Source organism: Podarcis filfolensis, assembly GCF_964270895.1.
Source record: "Podarcis filfolensis genome assembly, chromosome: 6".
Taxonomy (NCBI): domain Eukaryota; kingdom Metazoa; phylum Chordata; class Lepidosauria; order Squamata; family Lacertidae; genus Podarcis; species Podarcis filfolensis.
In genome coordinates, this window is record NC_139609.1 from 54,191,038 (window position 1) to 54,211,487 (window position 20,450).

Sequence of the window (20,450 nt, forward strand, 5' to 3'; positions counted from 1 at the left end):
GTACACACAAATCATGATTTACAATATATTGCAAGGTCAAAAATATGACATGAACTTGAAAATGGTTTTGGATGATGTATTGATATATTGCCCAGCCCTAATGTGAATAAGGTAAGATTGCCCATGGCTGGCAAACCATGATGGGTGTCAAGCAGCTCACCAGGCCAGACTAGATAAGGCAATGCTGATCCTTGCAGAGGGCAATGCCAACACTTAAAATGGCAGGGTCCCTTTTAAGGAATAGTGATACCATGGCGTCCTAAGAGAGACATCTGTTTATACAAACGTTAAAACTGCATTTGAAAGCAGAAACGGGCATTGTCAATAAATCAAACAATAAAAGCCTTGCACCAGACCAGTCCTGGGTGGGGTATTGTGAAAATGAAACCATACAGCTGACTCATCTCAGGGTACAATTTGGTTGCAAACATTCTAACCACCCACAAGTTGCAAACAACGAGAATGAAAAACACTCATGTCTTCAAAAATTGTTCTTTTTTTTTTTTTTTTTTTAAAGGATTCCTGTATCTCTATCCTCTTCTGGAACAAGAAGCATCCAGTACATCATGGCAAACACAGCCAAATGAAAGCACACTTTTCAAAAGGAAAGCAGCAGCTGAGTTCAGGGGTATGTGTGGGAGCAAGAAGCACTTGGACCACAGAGTTTAACCCTTTCACCCCTTGCCACAATCCTGATAAAAATTCTGCTCCCCGTGAACTGCTATTTCAATCTCCTGAACTCTGCAGCTGCTCACAGGGGCCAGCTACTGAATATTTGCTATAGAGAAGAGAGATTCTAGCAACACCCAATATCCTATGTGAAGCAAAATCCAGAGGAAGAACTTATCTGCAAAGTTATCTTGCAGGTGTTCCTGATAATGCCCCTTTTCAAGCCAAGCTCTCTAGGGATGCCAAACCTTGCCAATACTAGAGTCACTTAAAAATCAAAACAAAACTCTGATAACCTTTAAGGTTCCCAGAGAGAGATCTGTTTATACAAAGGATGACAAGCTATTACATTGTGGGATGTGAACCACACACCAAAATTTAACTGTTCCAAAAGGTATACCTACAAAGGAGTTGATCTCTCACCTTAAGTGAGCAGTGGTTTCCAGCCCAGCTCCGCATATTCCGGGCAACTGATGGGGCTGGTGCACACACTGCTCTCAAGGTAAGGCTGAACCACACATTAAGCCTCTTACAAATATTACACAACTCCAACATGGAGCTGGTGGCCAAGAAAAGAGGTTTAAAGACTCTCTCAAGGTAAATCTTAAAAAAAGTAGTATAAACACCGACAACTGGGAAACACTGGCCTGTAAGCGCTCCAATTGGAGAACAGCCTTTACAAAAGGTGTAATGGGCTTTGAAGACGCTCAAACTCAGGATGAAAGAGAGAAATGTGCTAAGAGGAAGGCATGTTTGGCAAACCCTCACCGTGATCAACTCCCGCATGGAAACCTATGTCCCCACTGTGGAAGGATGTGGGGATCCAGAACTGGCCTCCACAGTCACAGACCCACTGTTAAAACTGTGTTTATGGAAAACAATCTTATTCGGCTATGAGTGATTGCCAAAGAAGAAGAAGAAGGATGCAACTCTTATGCATCAAGGATGGGGAACCTCTGTTCCGCTGGCCAAACATGGCCCACCACATTTCCTGCAAACCACACCCACCGTGTGATGTCAGGCAGAGTCACGGCTACAGAAAGCAGGACTGAACTCCCCTTTCTGCCTCTGCATCAGCTGATGGAATACCTTCCTCCCAAAGTGCCAACTTCGACGGGTGGGTGGGATCACCCACCTGTCAATCACCTGACATCAATATGATATCAGATAAAGTTAGCTTGCCAAGAAGGGAGAGATAAAGATCTGGCCAAGCAGTTCAAAAAGGTTCATCACCCTTGCTATGAATGGTAGATAAAGAGGAGAGAAAACACAGGTGTGCTTTGTAGATGCCTGAAACACCTTTCTCTCTTTTTTTTGCTATACACAATAACATTCCTGTAAGGAGTTAGGAGCTGAGTTTATGTTAAGAAATGCACTCTCTTCTTCTGCTCCATGCATCTGCTAGAAGCTTTTTCATTTAATCTACTGGTGTATTTCAGTTGAAACCAGGCTGTTTCCCGTTGCACAAATCTAGCTGAATTGTAACTGTTGACTCACTAACACTGATGAGTCAACTGAGCACCGAACAACAACAAATTTCATACACAGGGAAAGCAAACATCAGAGGACATAACCTGAAAAACGCCTAGGAACAAAGGATTTCAAGGAAGAGATGGCAGCCTTCAAGTGACCAGAAGCGACCAAATGTGCTTTGGGCTCGGCTGAGTAGATGAAATCATGCCTGGTTCACACAAGAAGGCAGAAATCTTGCTTTGTAAACACCAGCTTTATAAACAGGACGTGGTCAAAATATAAAAGGTTTGGGGCAACCTATTATGCGAAGTTAGCAAAACCTTTGAAACGGAAAATATTTCTATTTTCAAATCATCACGAACTTTTCCTGTTTTGCTGCTCCATTTTCATTTTGTTTAAAATAAGATTTAAATAGAAAGGCACAATGCCTCAGGATGCTTTCCTGCTCACATGCTATGTTGAAATGAATGAGAGCAGCCCATGAGCACACTTGTTATGCAATGTTGCTGTTTTCCTGTTAGACTGCACTCTTTCAGAGCACAATCCTGTACTGAAGTTCCATATACTGTAACAAACAGCCTTTTCCAACCTGGTGCCCACCAAATTTAGCTGCTTTCAGCATGCCAGCTATTGGCCATGCTGGCTGAGGCTGATGGGAGGGATAGTCCAGAATATCTAGTGGGCACCAGGATGGGAAAGGTTGAGCTACAGGATTCGGCAGAGCACCACCACCATGCCAACAGAACTTCAGACATGCTACTGCCATGACAGAAAGGGCTGAAATGGGGCAGAGTCATGGGGAGAACATGGGCGGCACAGGGAAATAGTGTCATGATTAAAATGCATTTTGCACCTCTAAACATTACTCGAGTAAGTTAGCAACCTTAATAAGCAGGAGCATTAAGGTCAACTTGTGTATTTGTCAATCTGGTTTACGCTTTTGATATATTGATATAGGATGCTTTTTAAAACATGCATCAAATCTGCATATTCTGTTTTATTTTATTTTTAAAAGGTACAAATAACTTGTGCTTTGGTAGGGTACTTTTTATTTCTACAAATTGGATTTGTGCACTGCCTCCACTGGAACCTCTAGACTGCTTACAAACATAATCTCAAATACAAAATTCAAAGTGCATCATTACATTTCTTCTAGTTCACAATTCTTAGCCATGCCCCGGTCAATTGTGTGACTTCATACCAGGCCTGAACATGGCACATGTATGACATGGAGGCCGTTCTCACTATATAATTATAGCCGTTCCCACACTGAGGACCACTCCTCCTGCATCACCACAACACATTAGAAGATATGATGCAATTCGAGCAGTCAGTCATAACAGCATCACTCTATAAACTCTGGATCGGGAAGCAAAGTACCTGTCCTGAGGCTACATCTTTCTCTAGACCCACATTGCACACAATTAAAGCTCACTCCAGTGTTGAGACACAAGGAGAAATGGCATTTTGCACACACTAAAAGAGGAATTTGCAGCTAATAGTCTGTGCACAAACACACCCCAAAGAGCAGCAGTATATAATGCAAGAGCCATAGAAAAGAGAGCCTGTCAAGGGTGGTGAAGTGGTTAGCACGCTGCAGTTTGGCTTATGCACAGTTGCCTAGGAGTAAACTGTTGAACTCAGCCACGATGCAACTTGTAGAAAAACAAACCACTGAGCTTAACACAAGCCAGCTTTCATTTTTAATTAGACGTGCCAACTGTCTTGCAAAGAAGTATTGACATCTGAACTGCTAGCGGGAAGCAGGAGCCCCATCCAAGGAAATAATTGCCTGGCTTCCACGTGATTGTTTCTTTCATTCTCTCTAACTTCCACTATACTAAATCTGTCACAAACTCTCTTACAATATTAGAACTCGGGGACATTCAACAATGCTGAATGTTGGAAGATCCAGGGCAGACAAAATAAAGTGTGGATACTGCTGTGATACAAATTATACAATGTAATCCTGTCTAAAAAGATAAAAAAGCCAAAGCAAAGCAACATAGAATTGTACATAGGATACTATTGACAAAGCTACAACGACTCACTTGCAAGTCCACAAGTAGAACAGGTTAAAATGTGCATGAAGGCTCACCACTGAGGAAAGTCTTTGCTATTGAACTTTCCTTCCCCTGCCTGCCCCACAGCTTTGGGAGGTTCCACATACACACCTTCCAAGCGCTGATCCTGTGTAAAGTATTTTGCTCATCAGGAGTGTGTCCAACTCAAATACAGTCGTACCTTGGATCCCAAACGCCTTGCGAGTCAAATGTTTTGGCTCCCGGAACGCCACAAACCCGGAAGTGAGTTTTCCGGGTTTGCAAACGTTCTTTGGAACCTGAACGTCCGACGCAGGTTCCGTGGCTTCCAATTGACTGCAGGATAACTGTGGGATGATGAAACAATGTGCTGTTGACCCCTATCTTCGACACATTTACTAGGCAGTAAGCCCCATTGAATGCAGTGGTGCTTCTAAGTAAACATAGGAAAGGGTCGTAGCTCAGTGACAGAGGATCCGCTTTGCACACAGAAGGCACCGGGTTCATTCCCAGCATCTCCAGGTAGGGCTGAGATAGTCTCCACCCTGAAATCCTGGGAAGAACCTTCTAGTCAGAGTAGACAAGACTGAGCAAGCTCCTGTGCACAAGTTTCCCAAATTCATAGGAAGCAGTAACTTTCCTGGGCCAACCCAAATATTACCAAGTAGTGAGCAAGCTTTCAGGTTCTCCAGCACTCTTAATCAGGACAGAGACCATAAACAACATTTTAAAGGGTAGGGGAGAGAAGCTGGCTGATGTTGAACAACAGAATCTGTATTTACATTGCAGTCTATGGACAGAATGTGGGAGAAGGTAGGAGATGCTTACTCACTATTTTGTAACAGTTTGGCTTTCTTTTTTAATGAGTCTACCAGGCTACCTTCATATGCTGCGAACAAAATTGTACAATACCACAATTACCGCTCTGGAAATTATTCTAAGGAAAAGACTGATGTCGCAGAGAAGGATCACACTTCTGAATGAGGAGATAAGGATTATCTCCCAGTCTTAATTGTGTGGGTTAATTGTCCTGGTGTAATAGTGAGTATTGGACTAGGAACTGGGAGACCAGGACTTGAATCCCCACTCAGCTGTGAAGCTCACTGGGTAATTTTGGACCAGTCTTTGTCTCTTAGCCTAACCTAAGAGGGTTGTTGTGAGAACAAAATAGGGAAGGGAGAACCATGTACACCACCACTTTGAAATTCCTTGGAGGAAAAGTTAGTATATAAATGTAATAAACAAACAAGCAATGGTAATATTGACGTCATGAACTGGGAGGGACACTTTTTCAGTTATGTACTTTCCATTTTTTAATCTCTCTCTCGTTTTATTTAATTATGATTATTTCCCAACACGGTGACTATGTAATGATTTTTAGAACGGCTGCTAAGAAAGACTGCCCAAAACATATTCAGCATTTTGAATTAAGTTCAGTCTTGGCACTTTTAATTATATTGCATTGATTCCTTTATAACAGGCACATTGGAAATTTTGGAGAGGAAATAGATGACAGCCGCAGCCTGCACCTTCCACTGAATGTACTGAATCAGGGATGGGGAACCTGTGGCACTCTAGACATAGTTGGACTCCAACTCCCATCAGTTACTACCAGCATGGCTTCTGGTCAGAGGTGATGGGAGTTGTAGTCCAGAAACATCCAGAGGACCACATGTTCCCATGCCTGTATTACACACCTTCACCCAGTCCATTCAAATAATGTAGGGAATCTAGCCCTCTGTTTTTAAAATTTGCAGCAAGTTCTGTTTTGTTGTACTTAATGCTAGTATTATTTTTATTTTTAATAGCTTTATGTTTTACTTTGCATCTCAGTTTTGTTTACCTAACTATGTGTTACTGGATGGCATACAAATGTCATAAATAAACAGTCGCATACTGACTTGAGTGTAGCGTTAAGTATTTAGATAATTGTTATAAATCAGTGGTTTCCTGTGCACTGTTGTTACATAGTTAAAACGAAACAGGCCTCTCTTGTAAGTATCTAAGGAAAGGTTGCCTGTGAAATAAAATCTTTTATCCCCCATAATATTAGAATCTGGAGACATCCAATGAAGCTGAAATATTCAAGACAGACAAAAACCAGAAGTACAGAGCAGAGCTAAAGTACAGTGGTATCTCTGGTTACGAACTGAATTCGTTCCAGAGGTCTGTTCTTAACCTGAAACCATTCTTAACCTGAGATACCACTTTAGCTAATGGGGCCTCCCGCTGCTGCCGCATGATTTCTGTTCTCATCCTGAGGTAAAATTCTTAACCTGAGGTACTACTTCTGGGTTAGCGGAGTCTGTAACCCAAAGTGTTTGTAACCTGAGGTACCACTGTATAGACTTTGCTGCCACAAGACATGCTAATGGCCAACATCTTAGGTGGCTTTGAAATTGAATTAGACAAATCTAAGGAAAGCTAGTCAGGATGGCCATAAAGCTACCTTTCATGATGAGAGGTAACCAGCTGCTGGGGAACAACAGCAGGAGAGGGCTCTCATTTCACATATTGCTTTTGGGCTTTCCAGAGGCATCTGATTGGCTGTTGTGGGAAGCAGAAAGCTGGACTTCAGATAACCCTTTGGGCTGATCCAGCAAGACTGGTTTTATGTTCTTATAAGGTCAAGACAGATCTTAAGATCAGCAAAGGAAAGCAATGGTTGAGGATAGAGTTCCACTCATCCTTTTACAGTAATCAAAGCAAAAGATCCAGATAGTCACATCTCTTACCTGAGGCAACTTCCAGGGATGATCTGCGTCTCTCCGTCCTCCTCCTGTTTGCTGGGTCACTGCTATTCCTCCTCGAAGCCATGCTGGAGGGGAGCTTTGGGAGAACAGCGTTAACCTGCAAAAATTCAGGGTCAGAGAAACCGATTTGTTAGTGTTGAGAGTCAAAAGTTTGGACCTGGATGCTAGAAAGAATCCGTGGGTAATGTGACTCACTGTGTGATTGCAGCAGCTTCCTCTTCCCTGAAGAGCCTTTTAGCTCCACCTCTCAGTAATTTGACTCTCTGCTTTTCTTACTCACCTCCAACTCCCCTCAGTCCTGCGAGTCTCCTCTCCCACTCCTTAGAAAACATTCTGTCTCTCTCTGTGTCACTATCCAAGCCTTGTTCCTTAACCTTAACTGTCTGGCAATACTCCTTTATCGGTGGAAAGTCTGTTGTCAATTAAAACTTGAGGTCCCACTAACGCACTTGTAAAACATTTCATATACACTCAGGATGATTTTACACATGCCAGAAATAGCATCTTTATAAGATTCAACTCTAATTGCTAAACACCTGGCTGCTGATGGGAGAATTTGCTGGGACAATAGCGAATAGATTGAGGACGTTGGGCTTATTTCAATCATAGCTGTTTGCCTTCAAGTAAGCTATTAGAATCCTCCACTTACTATTCATAAATTCTGAGACAGGCACTCAAAGTGTGCCTCAACAAGGCTTTCGAAAAGCAGATCAGGAACCCAAGATTCCTATGGACACCTGCAATTTAAAAATGCAGGGAAGCTGGATTTCGTTTTAATGCAGGTGTCCAAAGAAGAACAACAAAATAGTTCTATGTTGAAATAGCATGAAGAAAATATGCTTTAGCAGAAGATCTAAATGGATGTAACGAAGCCAAAAACTGCAATTGCAATACATGAATTTAAAAACAGATGGCTAACCACCAACATTTTGGAACAAGCATTCATGCAGAGAAAACTATCATAAAGTCCACAAGTATCATATCTAGATAGCTCAGTTGGTTAGGGCGTGTTGCTGATAACATCAAGGTTGCAGGTTCGATTCTCATAAGGGACAGCTGTATATTCCTTCATTCCATGGGGTTGGACTAGATGATCCTTGGGATCCCTTCCAGCTCTACAATTCTATGATTGCAGATTAAAATTTCAAACAGTCAAATGCATTTCAGCCACACTGGTATTCTTCAGTGACTTGAAAACAATCAGGAACCTCAGAATCCTCAACTCCAGGAGCTGAAGTATCGGATGCAGGATTCCAGTCAAGTAATACCAGAGCTACTGGAGAATGCTGCTGATATCCATGCCTTGCTCATCATGCCCATAGTCTCATTTAAGTCAATGCCATTTTAACCAAACAAGGATTTGAAGCCATTTGAGCAAACCAGAAGTGGCTGAATGTTATTTCATGCCCGCTATTCAAAATTGCATTATATTACCTTAAAAAAAAATCAGTACAGGATGGTGTAGTAAAGGTAAAGGACCCCAGTCAAAGGCGACTATGGGGTTGCGGCGCTCATCTCACTTTCAGGCTGAGGGAGCTGGCATTTGTCCACAGGCAGCTTTCCAGGTCATGTGGCCAGCATGACTAAACCGCTTCTGGCACAACGGAACACCGTAATGGAATCCAGAGCGCAAGGAAGCGCCGTTTACCTTCTTGCCACAGCAGTACCTATTTATCTACTTGCACTGGCATGCTTTTGAACTGCTAGGTTGGCAGGAGCTGGGACAGAGCAACGGGAGCTCACTCCGTTGTGGGGATTCGAACTACCAACCTTCTGATTGGCAAGCCCAAGAGGCTCAGTGGTTTAGACCACAGCGCCACCTGTGTCCCTAGGATGGTGTAGTACCAAGGAAAGAGTACATAACAACCAACATATACCGTATTTTTCCGTTTATAAGATGCCCCCTGTTTTTGGTGTCTCAGATTTAAGAAAATGGGGGGAGATGTATCTGTGTATAAGATGCCCCCTAATTTTTGACATTATTTTTTAGGGGGGAACCTAGTCTTATACACGAAAAAATACGGTACTTTAAATGAAATAAAAACCCAAGACATGTGTCCCCTTATCATGAAGGGGTCACAGACAAACCTGTGCATTTTCACCAACATTTTGAAAACCTTCTACTCTCACACCCCCAGTTCAAAGCAGAAAAGCCACTGTTTCTTTGCTATCCACAAGTATCAATGTGTGTGGAACAGCTTCCATTGTCTGAGTGTCCAGATAGAAAGAACCCAGGGAAATGGGAACCAACAATGCAGAAACCAATAGTGTGTACACCGAATACTATATGCATATGCTTCAAGGAGAAGTAAAAAATATTTAAGACCAGAAGTATTCATAGTGGGAAAACAAGCAGTACTAAGGAGCTTGACAAGTGCTGCATTTATAAAGGGAGTGTAGCCACCTCCCACCTCTTCTGCTAATTTACAGCACAATCTCATACATATCTAGTCAGAAGTAAATCCCACTGATTTCAATGCCTGGGTGTACTCCAAGGCAACTGTATATGAGACTATATATACGTATGCAAAAAGTCCACCCCCAAGATATGTAAGGAAAATGCATCAGCTAATGCAATGTTACATGTTTAGCTCTAAGACTATCCTTTGAATACATCAGAATGCAAAGTGACACTGAAGACAGCCTATTCCTTTCTGTGATGCTAGTGTCCTGAATAAATCCTCTAAAACGCTTGAAATTGCACTCAGGGATAATTTCAAAATTCAGTTACCTGCAGCAGAAATAGAAGCAGACCATATCTCATAACTAATGCTTCTCAGATGGCTGGCTCATTGATGGTGGTGCCCAAATCCTCAAAATGAGTTCGTTTTGTCTGACTCAAAGTACTGTATTTTTTGCACCATAACACTCACTTTTTTCCTCCTAGAAAGTAAGGGGAAATGTCTGTGCGTGTTATGGAGCGAATGCCTGCGGGTGGCGGGGGGGGATCTGCTGCAGTCGTGAGCAGAGGATCCATGGTTCCCCTTCCTTCCCTCCTCCGTGGTTACAAAGCATGGATCCACATGGATCCTCAGGATTTTTGCATTGGGCTACTCCAAACTCACTGTCAGATCACATGTCTGTGGCCACAGCATGAACCACAAAAATCATATATCCACTATTTCGTTTAGAATATTTTTTTCCTTGTTTTCCTCCTCTAAAAACTACGTGTGTGTTATGGTCTGGTGCGTGTTATAGAGCGAAAAATACGGTAAGTTCATTTTTGGAACGCAAACAGCATCTTCAAAATGAGTTCATTTTGTCTGACTCAAAATAAGTTCATTGTGGGGACCCAAAGAGCATCAGTGAGCCAAATTCAGAAAAGGAGAAATCTAACCCGCTTGGGAGCAAAACAGAGAAATATTGCCATATCCAGGAGCTTTCAGGACCTCAAATACAGCAGCTCATGTTGCAGGGGGAAGATATGAGAATTTCTTCCATTAGCTCCTATGCAGCAAGAACCTTAGCACATAGATAGAAGTTGTCAATATCAATGAAAGGCAAAGGACCCACATTTCTGCATCATATTTAGCATTAAAGAGGCCATTCCATTCCTCAGTTACCAAGCGTAAACCTCTCTAATGAATAGTATGGTTAAACTGTAGCCGCCTACTCTTGGCAAGGCATTTTATGGTTGCCAGAAAACAAACAAACTGCAGGCTCCCTGCTAATTTTACATAAATTTAATACGTATGACTCAGCAAGGGCAGCCCTTCAAGGCACTGGACAGAAACATTGTCACCTGCTGACATTTGCGGCTCAGATTGCTTTTAAAGACATAAAGGCTGGAGCAGGGGTGAGGAAAAATGTAACCCTCCAGATTTTGCTCGAGTCCAATTGCCATCTGCCCAGTAAGCATGACCAATGGGCAGGGGTGATGGGAGTTGTAGTTCAACAACATCAGGAGGGCCAAAGGTTCATTGTTGCTGGTTTAGTGTTGAACTAGGACTGGGGAACATGCAACAGTTGGCTGTAAATAGGTCCACTTCTCATGAGATGCGCTCCCCTCATGGAAGCCATTTTGGTTGAGGAAACTGTGTCCATCTTGTTTGAATGCTACAGTTGACAACTGAATCTTGCCATGTGCACGGGCAGCAAAATAGACACGTGATGAATATGAAACTTCTACATAGGAAATGTCAGTTTGTGTGAAGCAGCCGTAAACCAAATGAAAGTGGTGATGTTCGTTAATGTCTAGTTGTCTTCAGTTTGGTTTGACATACTGAGATCAACCTTTGACCAGCCTAAGTCTGGGATCAAGTAGCTCCACAGTGAATCATCTTTCCTGTGGAGGCATCAAAGCAGCAGTACTAAAACCCACTTTGTGGGTGGGGATGGGGAAACACACTTAATGGCTAATTGTGCCTATCTACATGATAAAGGGGAAAGAGTGAACTCCATTGTATGTTTTGAGAAGCTCACAATGGTCAGTAGTGGTGGTGGGAGCCATAAAACAAGGGGAATGATCTCTTGTATAAGAAGAGTTAATGTTCAGATTGCCAGAAGCATGAGCATTTTTTCCAGTGATAGGCACTGTGGGCAAAACTATTGCAAAATGTGTTTGTGCTGAAAGGTCATGCTACATCTGCCTGGTACATGAGGCTGCTACCTTCTCTTTCTGGCAGAGTTTTCATGGATGGCAGGCAGAAATCAACAGAGGAGAGGAGAAATGACCTGTTGAATTTCATGCAATTGGAAAGTACTAATTCTGCTTCTAATTCAAGTACTAATTCACCTCATGAGAAGAGAAGACTCCCTGGAAAAGAGCCTGATGTTGGGAAAGATGGAGGGCACAAGGAGAAGGGGACGACAAAGGACAAGATGGCTGGACAGTGTTCTCGAAGCTACAAACATGAGTCTGACCAAACTGCGGGAGGCAGTGGAAGACAGGAGTGCCTGGCGTGCTCTGGCCCATGGGGTCACGAAGAGTCGGACATGACTAAACAACAACAACAACAATTCTGCTTCTAATAAATAATACCGAAGCACAGAATCAGTGTTTGGCTATGATGGAATTAAGACTGCTGTGTCTTTAAGAGCTCGGCAGCAGGGAGAAATTAAAAGAGATGTACAGATTTCCCTATGATTGCAACTCCATGCAAAAACTTTTTGGCCGCCCACTGAATTTCCTTGTCATTAAGTTTTTAATGAAGGTGTGGAGAAGCGGTAACCCTCCAAGCATTGCTGGCCTACAACTCCTGTCACCCCTGACTACTGGTCACTCTGGCTGGGGCTGATGGGAGCTGAAGTCCAACAGAGAGCTTCAGCTTTCCCTATTGTAACAACAGAGAAAAATGAACAAGGAATTGCTGAGTGGCTATTTCCTGGAAAATCTCTCTCTTCCTTTTTCACCCATTCCCACAGCTTAAATAAATAAATCAGATGATTAAGAGAGAGATGGGGAAACACTTGAGGTAATGAAAGAAGCAGGTCAAAGAACAGAGTGGTGATACCTTATTTTCACTCAACAATCTAACTCCGTTACTTTCATTCTGACAGGATCTCTGTGCAAATATATTTTAAGCTGGAAAGAGAACAACCTGGTGGATTATAGACCTCTTAGCTTGATTTTAAAACACAAGAAGCTGTAAAACGAATCACCAAGCAAACAGCCTGTAGAGGAAAATGGAGAGTAATCAGCATGGACTTGGATGTGATTAAATGATGGCACACCAAACTCCTGCTGCAGCAACGCGCAAAAGACATAACGGACTTCTGAAAGGTTTGTTGTTTTTGTTATTATTATTCCCACCTGCCCTTCACCAGCAGGTCCTAGGACATGATACAGTATTTTTTAAAATTTAGTTTTTAAAAGTCAAAACTAATAACAGTCACAGGAGAAGGACAGGTCCTGAAAATACATAATTCAGGTGTCAAAGGCTGGAGCAAACAGGTATGTTTTCAGCATACATCAGAAACTACAGTGGTACCTCAGGTTACATACGCTTCAGGTTACATACGCTTCAGGTTACAGACTCTGCTAACCCAGAAATAGTACCTCGGGTTAAGAACTTTGCTTCAGGATGAGAACAGAAATCATGCAGTGGCAAATACGACAGTGGGCTCCAACTGGTTCAGACCCACCTCTGACTCCCAACATGCTTAATAATGCAAATAATGCACATTATTAATGCTAAAAATGTCAATTCAGGGTAATATACATTATGTTACTGTAGCATTATGACTAAATGAAAAGCAGTGATTTTCACACTTGATGTTAGGCAAAAGGCTGAGAAGCTATTGAAAACCATCAATATTTTCCATTTAAAGACTTACAATTTCAATGAAACACCTGAGGTATGTTTGTATTTTCAGATTTCATTACAGTGAGGGATGTTATCAGAAAGGCTACCTCATAAGGTAGATGATCCTGAGGTTCATCTAGTCCAACCTGCCCCCCGCAATGCAGGAATCTCAACTAAAGTATCCACGACAGATGGCCAGCCAACCTCTGCTTAAATAACTCCAATGAAGGAGAGAGTTCATAACCTCCCTAGAGAGACAGTTCCACTTTCTATCAGTTCTTACAGTCAGAAAGTTCTTCCTGGCATTTAGTCAGAATCGCCTTCCTTTTAAGTTGAAGCCATTGATTTGAGTCCTACTTTCTGGAGCAGGAGAAAACAAGCTTGCTCCATCCTCCATGTGACAGCCCTTTGGATATTTGAAGGTGGCCATTATATCTCCTCTGCCTCCTCTTTTGCAGGCTAAACATACCTAGCTGCCACAGCCATTCCTCATAAGACTTGGTTTCCAGACCTTTGGTTATCTTTGTCGCCCTCCTAATACTTCTACAACTGTGTCACAACAGTGTTCAAGGAAAAGTGTCTGCAATGAATCATTCTACATGTTGCATAACACCTCCTTTGACAGACATAAAATGTACTGTTTGATCTTCCTAAAAAAATACACAAAAAACCCATGCAACACTTGAAAACATGTCCGTGGAATTTTCTTATTAATGTTTTGACCATTTCAGCATTTTTAAAATGCCTTTAATGTTTAATATAGTAAAAATGTTGTAACCCGTCCTGGGACCTTAAGAGTGAAATAATGGGGGGGGGGGATAAAGGGAATAATAATAATACCCTCTACATGAGTTTTGTGCTACAGATTTTCTGTAACTTGTGTCTTCCCTTCCCCTGGCACTCCAAAACACTGGTAGTTAAAATACCTCCATCACTATTCTAGTTATAACTTGTGCTGTTAATCAGAATCTTAATCACTGGAAGTTAATCCAAGTTTTAACTTGGTGTTGCAATTTTTGTTAGCAAATGAATCTTGCATATGCCAAATACAGTATTCTGTGCTGCTGAATTAGCTCTCATCAGCTGACTAAATCTTTTCCGGTACAGGAACTGGTCATACACAGATTTTCTTTATTAGTAAACTCATAACTGTTGCCAGCTCAATTATGACTGATGATTATTTGCCTAACGTCATCACCATGCATTGTACTTTAGACAGTATACAAGGACAGGGCCCTGCCCCCTCTGTAAATCATTTTGAATAATGCTAATTATAATAATCACCTGTATATCACATTTCAAGGACTCAGAAACTTATTCACGGACATAAAATAAGGGGCTCACAGAAATGAAAATAATAGGGAGAGAGAATGTTTCCACCAAGAACTCTTCAGGTTTGTGTAATTAAGATAAGACCCTTATTTGCATAATACTTCAGATCACTTTGCATGGATTTAGCATGCTGTTAAACGCAGTGAGGCAATGGGATTTCCCCACTCCTTCCAGAATTCTAACATGCCTCAGCGACTGTGTGCTGGAAAGCAAGACCTTGTAGTTATTTTAGATTAATTAAAATGGACCACAAGGTTATAACTATATGTATGGAATCAGAAGGCGGCCAGACATAAGAGCAAACAGAGGACTGAGGGCATTCTCATTTTATGTATATTCATTTAAAATATTTTATATTCTGCCCCTCCCTCATAAAGCCACACTCTGGGCAGCTGGTATCAAATTAAAACAATCCAAAGAACACATTACATGTGATCAAGAACCCACAATCAAACTGGACACAAGCATTCAGACAGCACAAGTTCTAATGTTAACCAGCTGGGAATGGGTTAATCTAGGGAACACTAGTGATATTTGTTTCCACAGAGGAAATCAAAAGAGTCAATTGCCAGAAACTAGAAGTTGGCAGAATGGACATGGATGCAGCAGCAATGCCAGGAGATTGCAAACATTCTGATCTTATCAGAAAGTGCGTGCCATGTAGGCACTCTGCCTACTCGGTCCCAACTATAAAACAGACCTTTGCCCTATCTATGTTTCCATTTCCCACAGTGTGTATTTATTACACACACACACATACAGGGGCACGGCTTTGCAAACTCTTCCTTCTGCATCCAAACCCCTTAGGCAAAATTTCCTTTTGTCAAAATATGTAAGCTCTTACATAAGTGATCCATTAAAAAAAAAAGCAATATGGAAACAAGAAGCAAATTTGGAGCACATTTGGAATCTAACAAACCTTGTAATAACCAGTATTTTTTTTTTAAAGAGAATAGATCTCTAAAATAATATAACACAGATCAATCAGCTTTAGCACCTTAAATTGGACCTGGAAATAAACCGGCAACCTGTACAGCTGTTTTAAAATGAGGCGCAAAGCCTAAGCATACGCAACTGAAAAAAGCTATATATTGCTTCTCTGTTTACCCTTGCCCACACTTCTCTTCCAGTCCTCTGTTATTTCATCTGTGTTAAAATTTAGCTTGTAAGCTCCTCAGGGCAGGGACCTAACCTTCTGTGCTCTGAGAAGCAACATGCATGACAATAGCATAATAGTGGTAATATATGAAGCTGCTATGTGATGTTGATAATAACCCAGAGCAGATGTGAGTTCCAGCAGCTCAGGGTGATTCATTTTTCCAATATGCAGAAGGCACAATTGTCAGGTTACTGACCTGACAAGAGATAACCACTGAGACATCTCATCAATACCTCAAGTTAGCCACATTCAAATTCATTTCCTGCAAGCATAAGTTCAGTCTGTGGGTCTGTGTTTGCAGAGAATGACAAATCACCTCTGGTGGTTAATCCTTTTCTAAGAAATGCATATATGCTTCCTTAAAACAAGCAAGCAGGCCATTGGGCCACCCCCAATCAATAAAAATACATAGCGAACTGAGGTTCTGCCCCCCCCAACAAAAGGCCTGGTACCCCAACAAAAATCCTGGTTACGCCTCTGTATTATCCTGCCCCCTTCCTCTACTTTATCACAGTATATCACAGGTTCTATCAATGGTTTGCTACAAATTGCAAGGAAATTATATGGAGAAGACAAGCAAGTCAAATAGGATTCTCAAAAGAGCTTGGGACTCAAATTGAATGCTGCTTTAAAAAAAAAGAATTCCAGTTTTCTCAGGCCATACAGCTAGCCAGACAATCTCAGAAGTTAAGTGTGTGTTTGGAATGTCCCAAGTCTTGGCTACGCACATAAAATGATTTATTGCATGGAAGGGACTGAATGTCGATCCCAAACAGTCCTTTATAAAGGAGCAATATTTCTCGTGGATGAAATGTAGTAAGGCAGATAACCAGAAAATTATCTCTTCAAGGGAAAGGTTGAATGTGACTGCGTGATGGGTCCCAACTTGTGCCATGCTGAACTGCTTGCCATATGCATTATCAGATCACCGCAAACCTAACAAAACGTGAGTTTGGGAAAGTGGCACATCAGACAGTCTAGTTTTGCAAAGTGGTGGCTCATGCTGGGAACTGCTGTGCAGTCAAAAGTTACGCCATCATTGGGGCATTGGGTTTACTGTACTTTTTGATCTGTCTCCTTTTCTTGTGTGTTCATCTGCAGGAGGAACACATCTCATGGTCCTTCCCCTCTGCTCTGTTAGGGCTTTTAGTCTGTAGTGTTGACATGCAACAAAACAACACCACCACAAACTAGCTTAAAAGTGTAAAACCAAATTTACTAGAATAATAGCTAGACTAGAGATAGACTTGTAACCATCCAAGCAACAAACATACTAAGGTGCCATGTGCAAAACAAAGCCTGGAGATACTGTAAACATGGAGTGGATAAATGTACAACTGTATCTTATCATGTTACATGTGCAATAAATGTTATACAGACTGGATAAATGAACCGTTCAACTAGTCTTGAGTTGGAAACACAAAGCCGTATGCATGGATCAACCACAGGAAGGCAAATCAAAGCCACCACCCTGGTGAGAATAACGCAAGTGGGCAAAAGGAGACCTGTTCTCCAGATATATTACAGGTTTTGCTACACGCTTCATCAGTCTGAAAAACCAGTCATACAAATCGGTTTGCTCAGGATAACGAAAGTATTCACAGGCCAACTCAAGACCTATTGAAGAACATCTCATCCAGTTCAATCTTTGAAAAACAGCTTTGAAAAACTTTTCCATATTCTCTAGTGTGCTACCCTTGCCATTGTGGCGGCACGGGGTTGCCGTTCTGTGATTGGACTTACGCTACTTGTTGAACGGTCTACTGTATGAGGGCAAGAATCACACCTCTTGCTCCAGCCCTGCCCATCACTGCTATGTGGCCCCTAGGAGGTTGGCCATGAGAGACTGCAGGACTAGGGAACAGACCCTATTCAATTCAGCAGAGCTTACTTCTGAGTGAGCTTGGTTTACCTAGGGCTACAAGTCTTGGTGGCTGTACACAGAGGACATTTACATTCACAGAGTCTTGAAAGGGTTGCACAGCTTTCACCCCTTTAGCCCTGCCTTCACTTCCATTTCCTTTCTCTGTTATTTCACCCGCCTTGGATGAGCCCCTTGGGACAGAAAATTGTCTTCATACACCATACACACAGATGACGCAACGTCAATAAGGTCATGTCACAATATCCCAAAGACCACCTCCTTCCCTACGGACCCTCTTGGGTGTTAAGATCAGCAGGACTCCTCTTGGCAGTTCCACCACCCTCAGAAGCTGAAAGAGGGCATTCTCTGTGGGAGCTCATAGGTTGTGGAATTCCTGCCCAAAGAGCTGCATTAGCACAGGGGTAGGCAACCTAGGGCCAGATGTGGCCCAATTGCCTTCTCAATCCGGCCCGCGGACGGTCCGGGAATCAGCATGTTTTTACATGAGTAGAATGTGTGCTTTTATTTAAAATGCATCTCTGGGTTATTTGTGGGGCATAGGAATTCGTTCGTGGTTTTTTTTTCAAAATATAGTCCGGTCTGAGGGATGGTGGACCAGCCCACGGCTGAAAACAGTTGCTGACCCCTTCTAGCACCTTCATTATACAGTTTTGATGCTATGCTAAAGATGTACCTCTTTGCCCTGGCCTTTGATACCAGAGATATGTGTTTTGGGGAATCATCCTATTCCTGTGACTTGCTTCAACTGCTTTCAATACTGAATTTTAGATTGCTGCAATCTGCCCTGAAGCCTGCTGGTGAACGCCAAGTAATACATTTAGTGATGATAATGTATTTCAATTACAGTGATATGTAGAGATACACATAGAAGAGAACATGAACCTTCTCACTGATTTTCATGGCCACTTCTGCTAGGTGCTCTTACCTTTGACTAAATTATGAAAAACCATGCACCACTAAAAAGAGGGCTGGGAAACTGTTAAAACATGTCAACTTCAGAGTTATGAAGAAACATTACACTGGCATCCTAGAAGGTGATGTAAAAGTGGGCGCCTTCTGTGCCAATTTGTCAACACCTGCTGAAAATCTTTCTATTCCACCAGGCCTATGCAGGCAATTAAGACTACATCCCTCACAATGGTGTTTGTTTTTAATTTCTTTTTGTTTTTAACTTTTTAGGGCTTGGTTTTCTGTTTCTATATTGTTGTAAATGGCTGTGATATATTTTTATGATACATTGGCATATAAATATTTTCATAAATTGATAAACTATTTCAGAACCTTGCAATAACCTGCCCACCTTGACCCAGTCCTGATAGCAAAATGCATTATTTCACTGTAACAGTTTCCAGTGAGGTAGACATGTCAGACTGTTGTAGCCAAACATAACAACGAGGCCTTGTTGCTTCATCAGATGCATAAAGTTGTTATCTTCAGTTGGCAGGTACTTGGGTATACAAAGAAGAAAGTAAACAGTGAGATCAAGTGGTAATGAAATGCAAAAAAAAAGCATGTGACAATTATATTAAAGCTTAAATGCAAGTTACATGAAAGGCACACATCAAGGATTCATTGACCATACTCATCTTCCAACTTGATATATGCTATAATGTCATCCCCACCCTTCTGGATTCTACATGGACAAATAGGCCAGTCTCTACACATAAGAGTACCCTGGCACAAATCTTACATTCAGCAAGAAGTAGAATACAGTGGTACCTCGGTTTGAGAACAGTCCTGTTTAAGAATGATTCGGTTTACAAACTCCGCAAAACAGGAAATAGTGTCCTGGTTTGAGAACTTTAAAGGTAAAGGTAAAGGGACCCCTAACCATACTTTGACGTGTTTTTGAACTGCTAGGTTGGCAGGAGCAGGGACCAAGCAATGGGAGCTCACCCCGTTGCGGGGATTCGAACCGCCGACCTTCTGATCGGCAAGTCCTAGGCTCTGTGGTTTAACCTACAGTGCCACCAGTCTAAAAACGGAATCCCAACAGTGGAAGGGCACCAGCGGTGGGAGGCCTCATTAGGTAAAGCATGCCTCGGTCTAAGAATGGTTTCAGTTTAAGAACGGACCTCCGGAACAGATTAAGTTTGTAAACCAAGGTACCACTGTATTTCAACTGCTCAGGGCATTTTGCTGCTGTTTTTAAACAAAGAGAGACTCCGGCATGAAACTGACTACAAGTTATGGAGAAGTTCTGTTCTATTATATTTTGCTTTAATAGGGATTGGGGCTTTCTGTCCCACTATGAATATCAATGATTGCATTATTACTGCTGATGTGAATTATCACTACTCTTATTTGGCATACATTTACTCTGAAGTGGAATTGTCATAGATAGTACTGTTTGCATTTCATTGCCATTTGATCTCACTGTTTACATTTTTTTCACAACATCTTCTAGCCCATGAAAGTTTTTGCCATAATATACTGTAGTACTGTGAGATCTCATCTCTGTTTTATGCAAATACACGTGACTGAGATTCTTGCAAAATCAAAACAGAAACTGCAGAGATGAGGTCTATAATGGTTCAGTCCTATATAGGTCTACTCAGAAGTGAACCCCATTGAGTTCCTGGGAAATTCCTCCCAATATTTCACTATAAATAACAAGGTAAACAAAAAACATCAGACGTGATCACTATCAAATGACAATACAGTGGTACCTCGGGTTAAGTACTTAATTCGTTCCAGAGGTCCATTCTGAACCTGAAGCGTATGTAACCTGAAGCGTATGTAACCCGAGGTACCACTGTATGTGTTATTTTTCCATAAAAAATGACCGGCTTGGCATCTATACACACTGTGAGAGATACATGCTGAAGTTTAGGGAACAAATGTAACTTACCAAAGTTCATTAAGAAACATTTGAGGAATGTCAATCCTCTC

At 41.8% G+C, this 20,450-nt stretch overlaps 1 protein-coding gene and 1 long non-coding RNA gene across 3 annotated transcripts in view; one reads left to right on the forward strand and one right to left on the reverse strand.

The window, feature by feature from the left end:
• Nucleotides 1–20,450, reverse strand: part of BAK1 (BCL2 antagonist/killer 1) — a gene marked incomplete at its 3' end in the record, with an annotated part of 37,800 nt that overhangs the window by 13,640 nt on the left and 3,710 nt on the right. For both annotated transcript variants that reach the window (XM_083619688.1, XM_083619690.1), the window contains exon 2: nucleotides 6,920–7,034. In XM_083619688.1, coding sequence (XP_083475814.1) covers nucleotides 6,920–7,001 — 82 coding nt within the window. In that variant the 5' untranslated portion in view covers nucleotides 7,002–7,034. The remainder of the gene's footprint in view (nucleotides 1–6,919; nucleotides 7,035–20,450) is intronic.
• Nucleotides 3,428–13,993, forward strand: LOC310765127. Its single transcript, XR_014549453.1, has 3 exons — nucleotides 3,428–4,997; nucleotides 12,437–12,659; nucleotides 13,641–13,993. It is a non-coding gene; the product is annotated as an uncharacterized lncRNA (long non-coding RNA).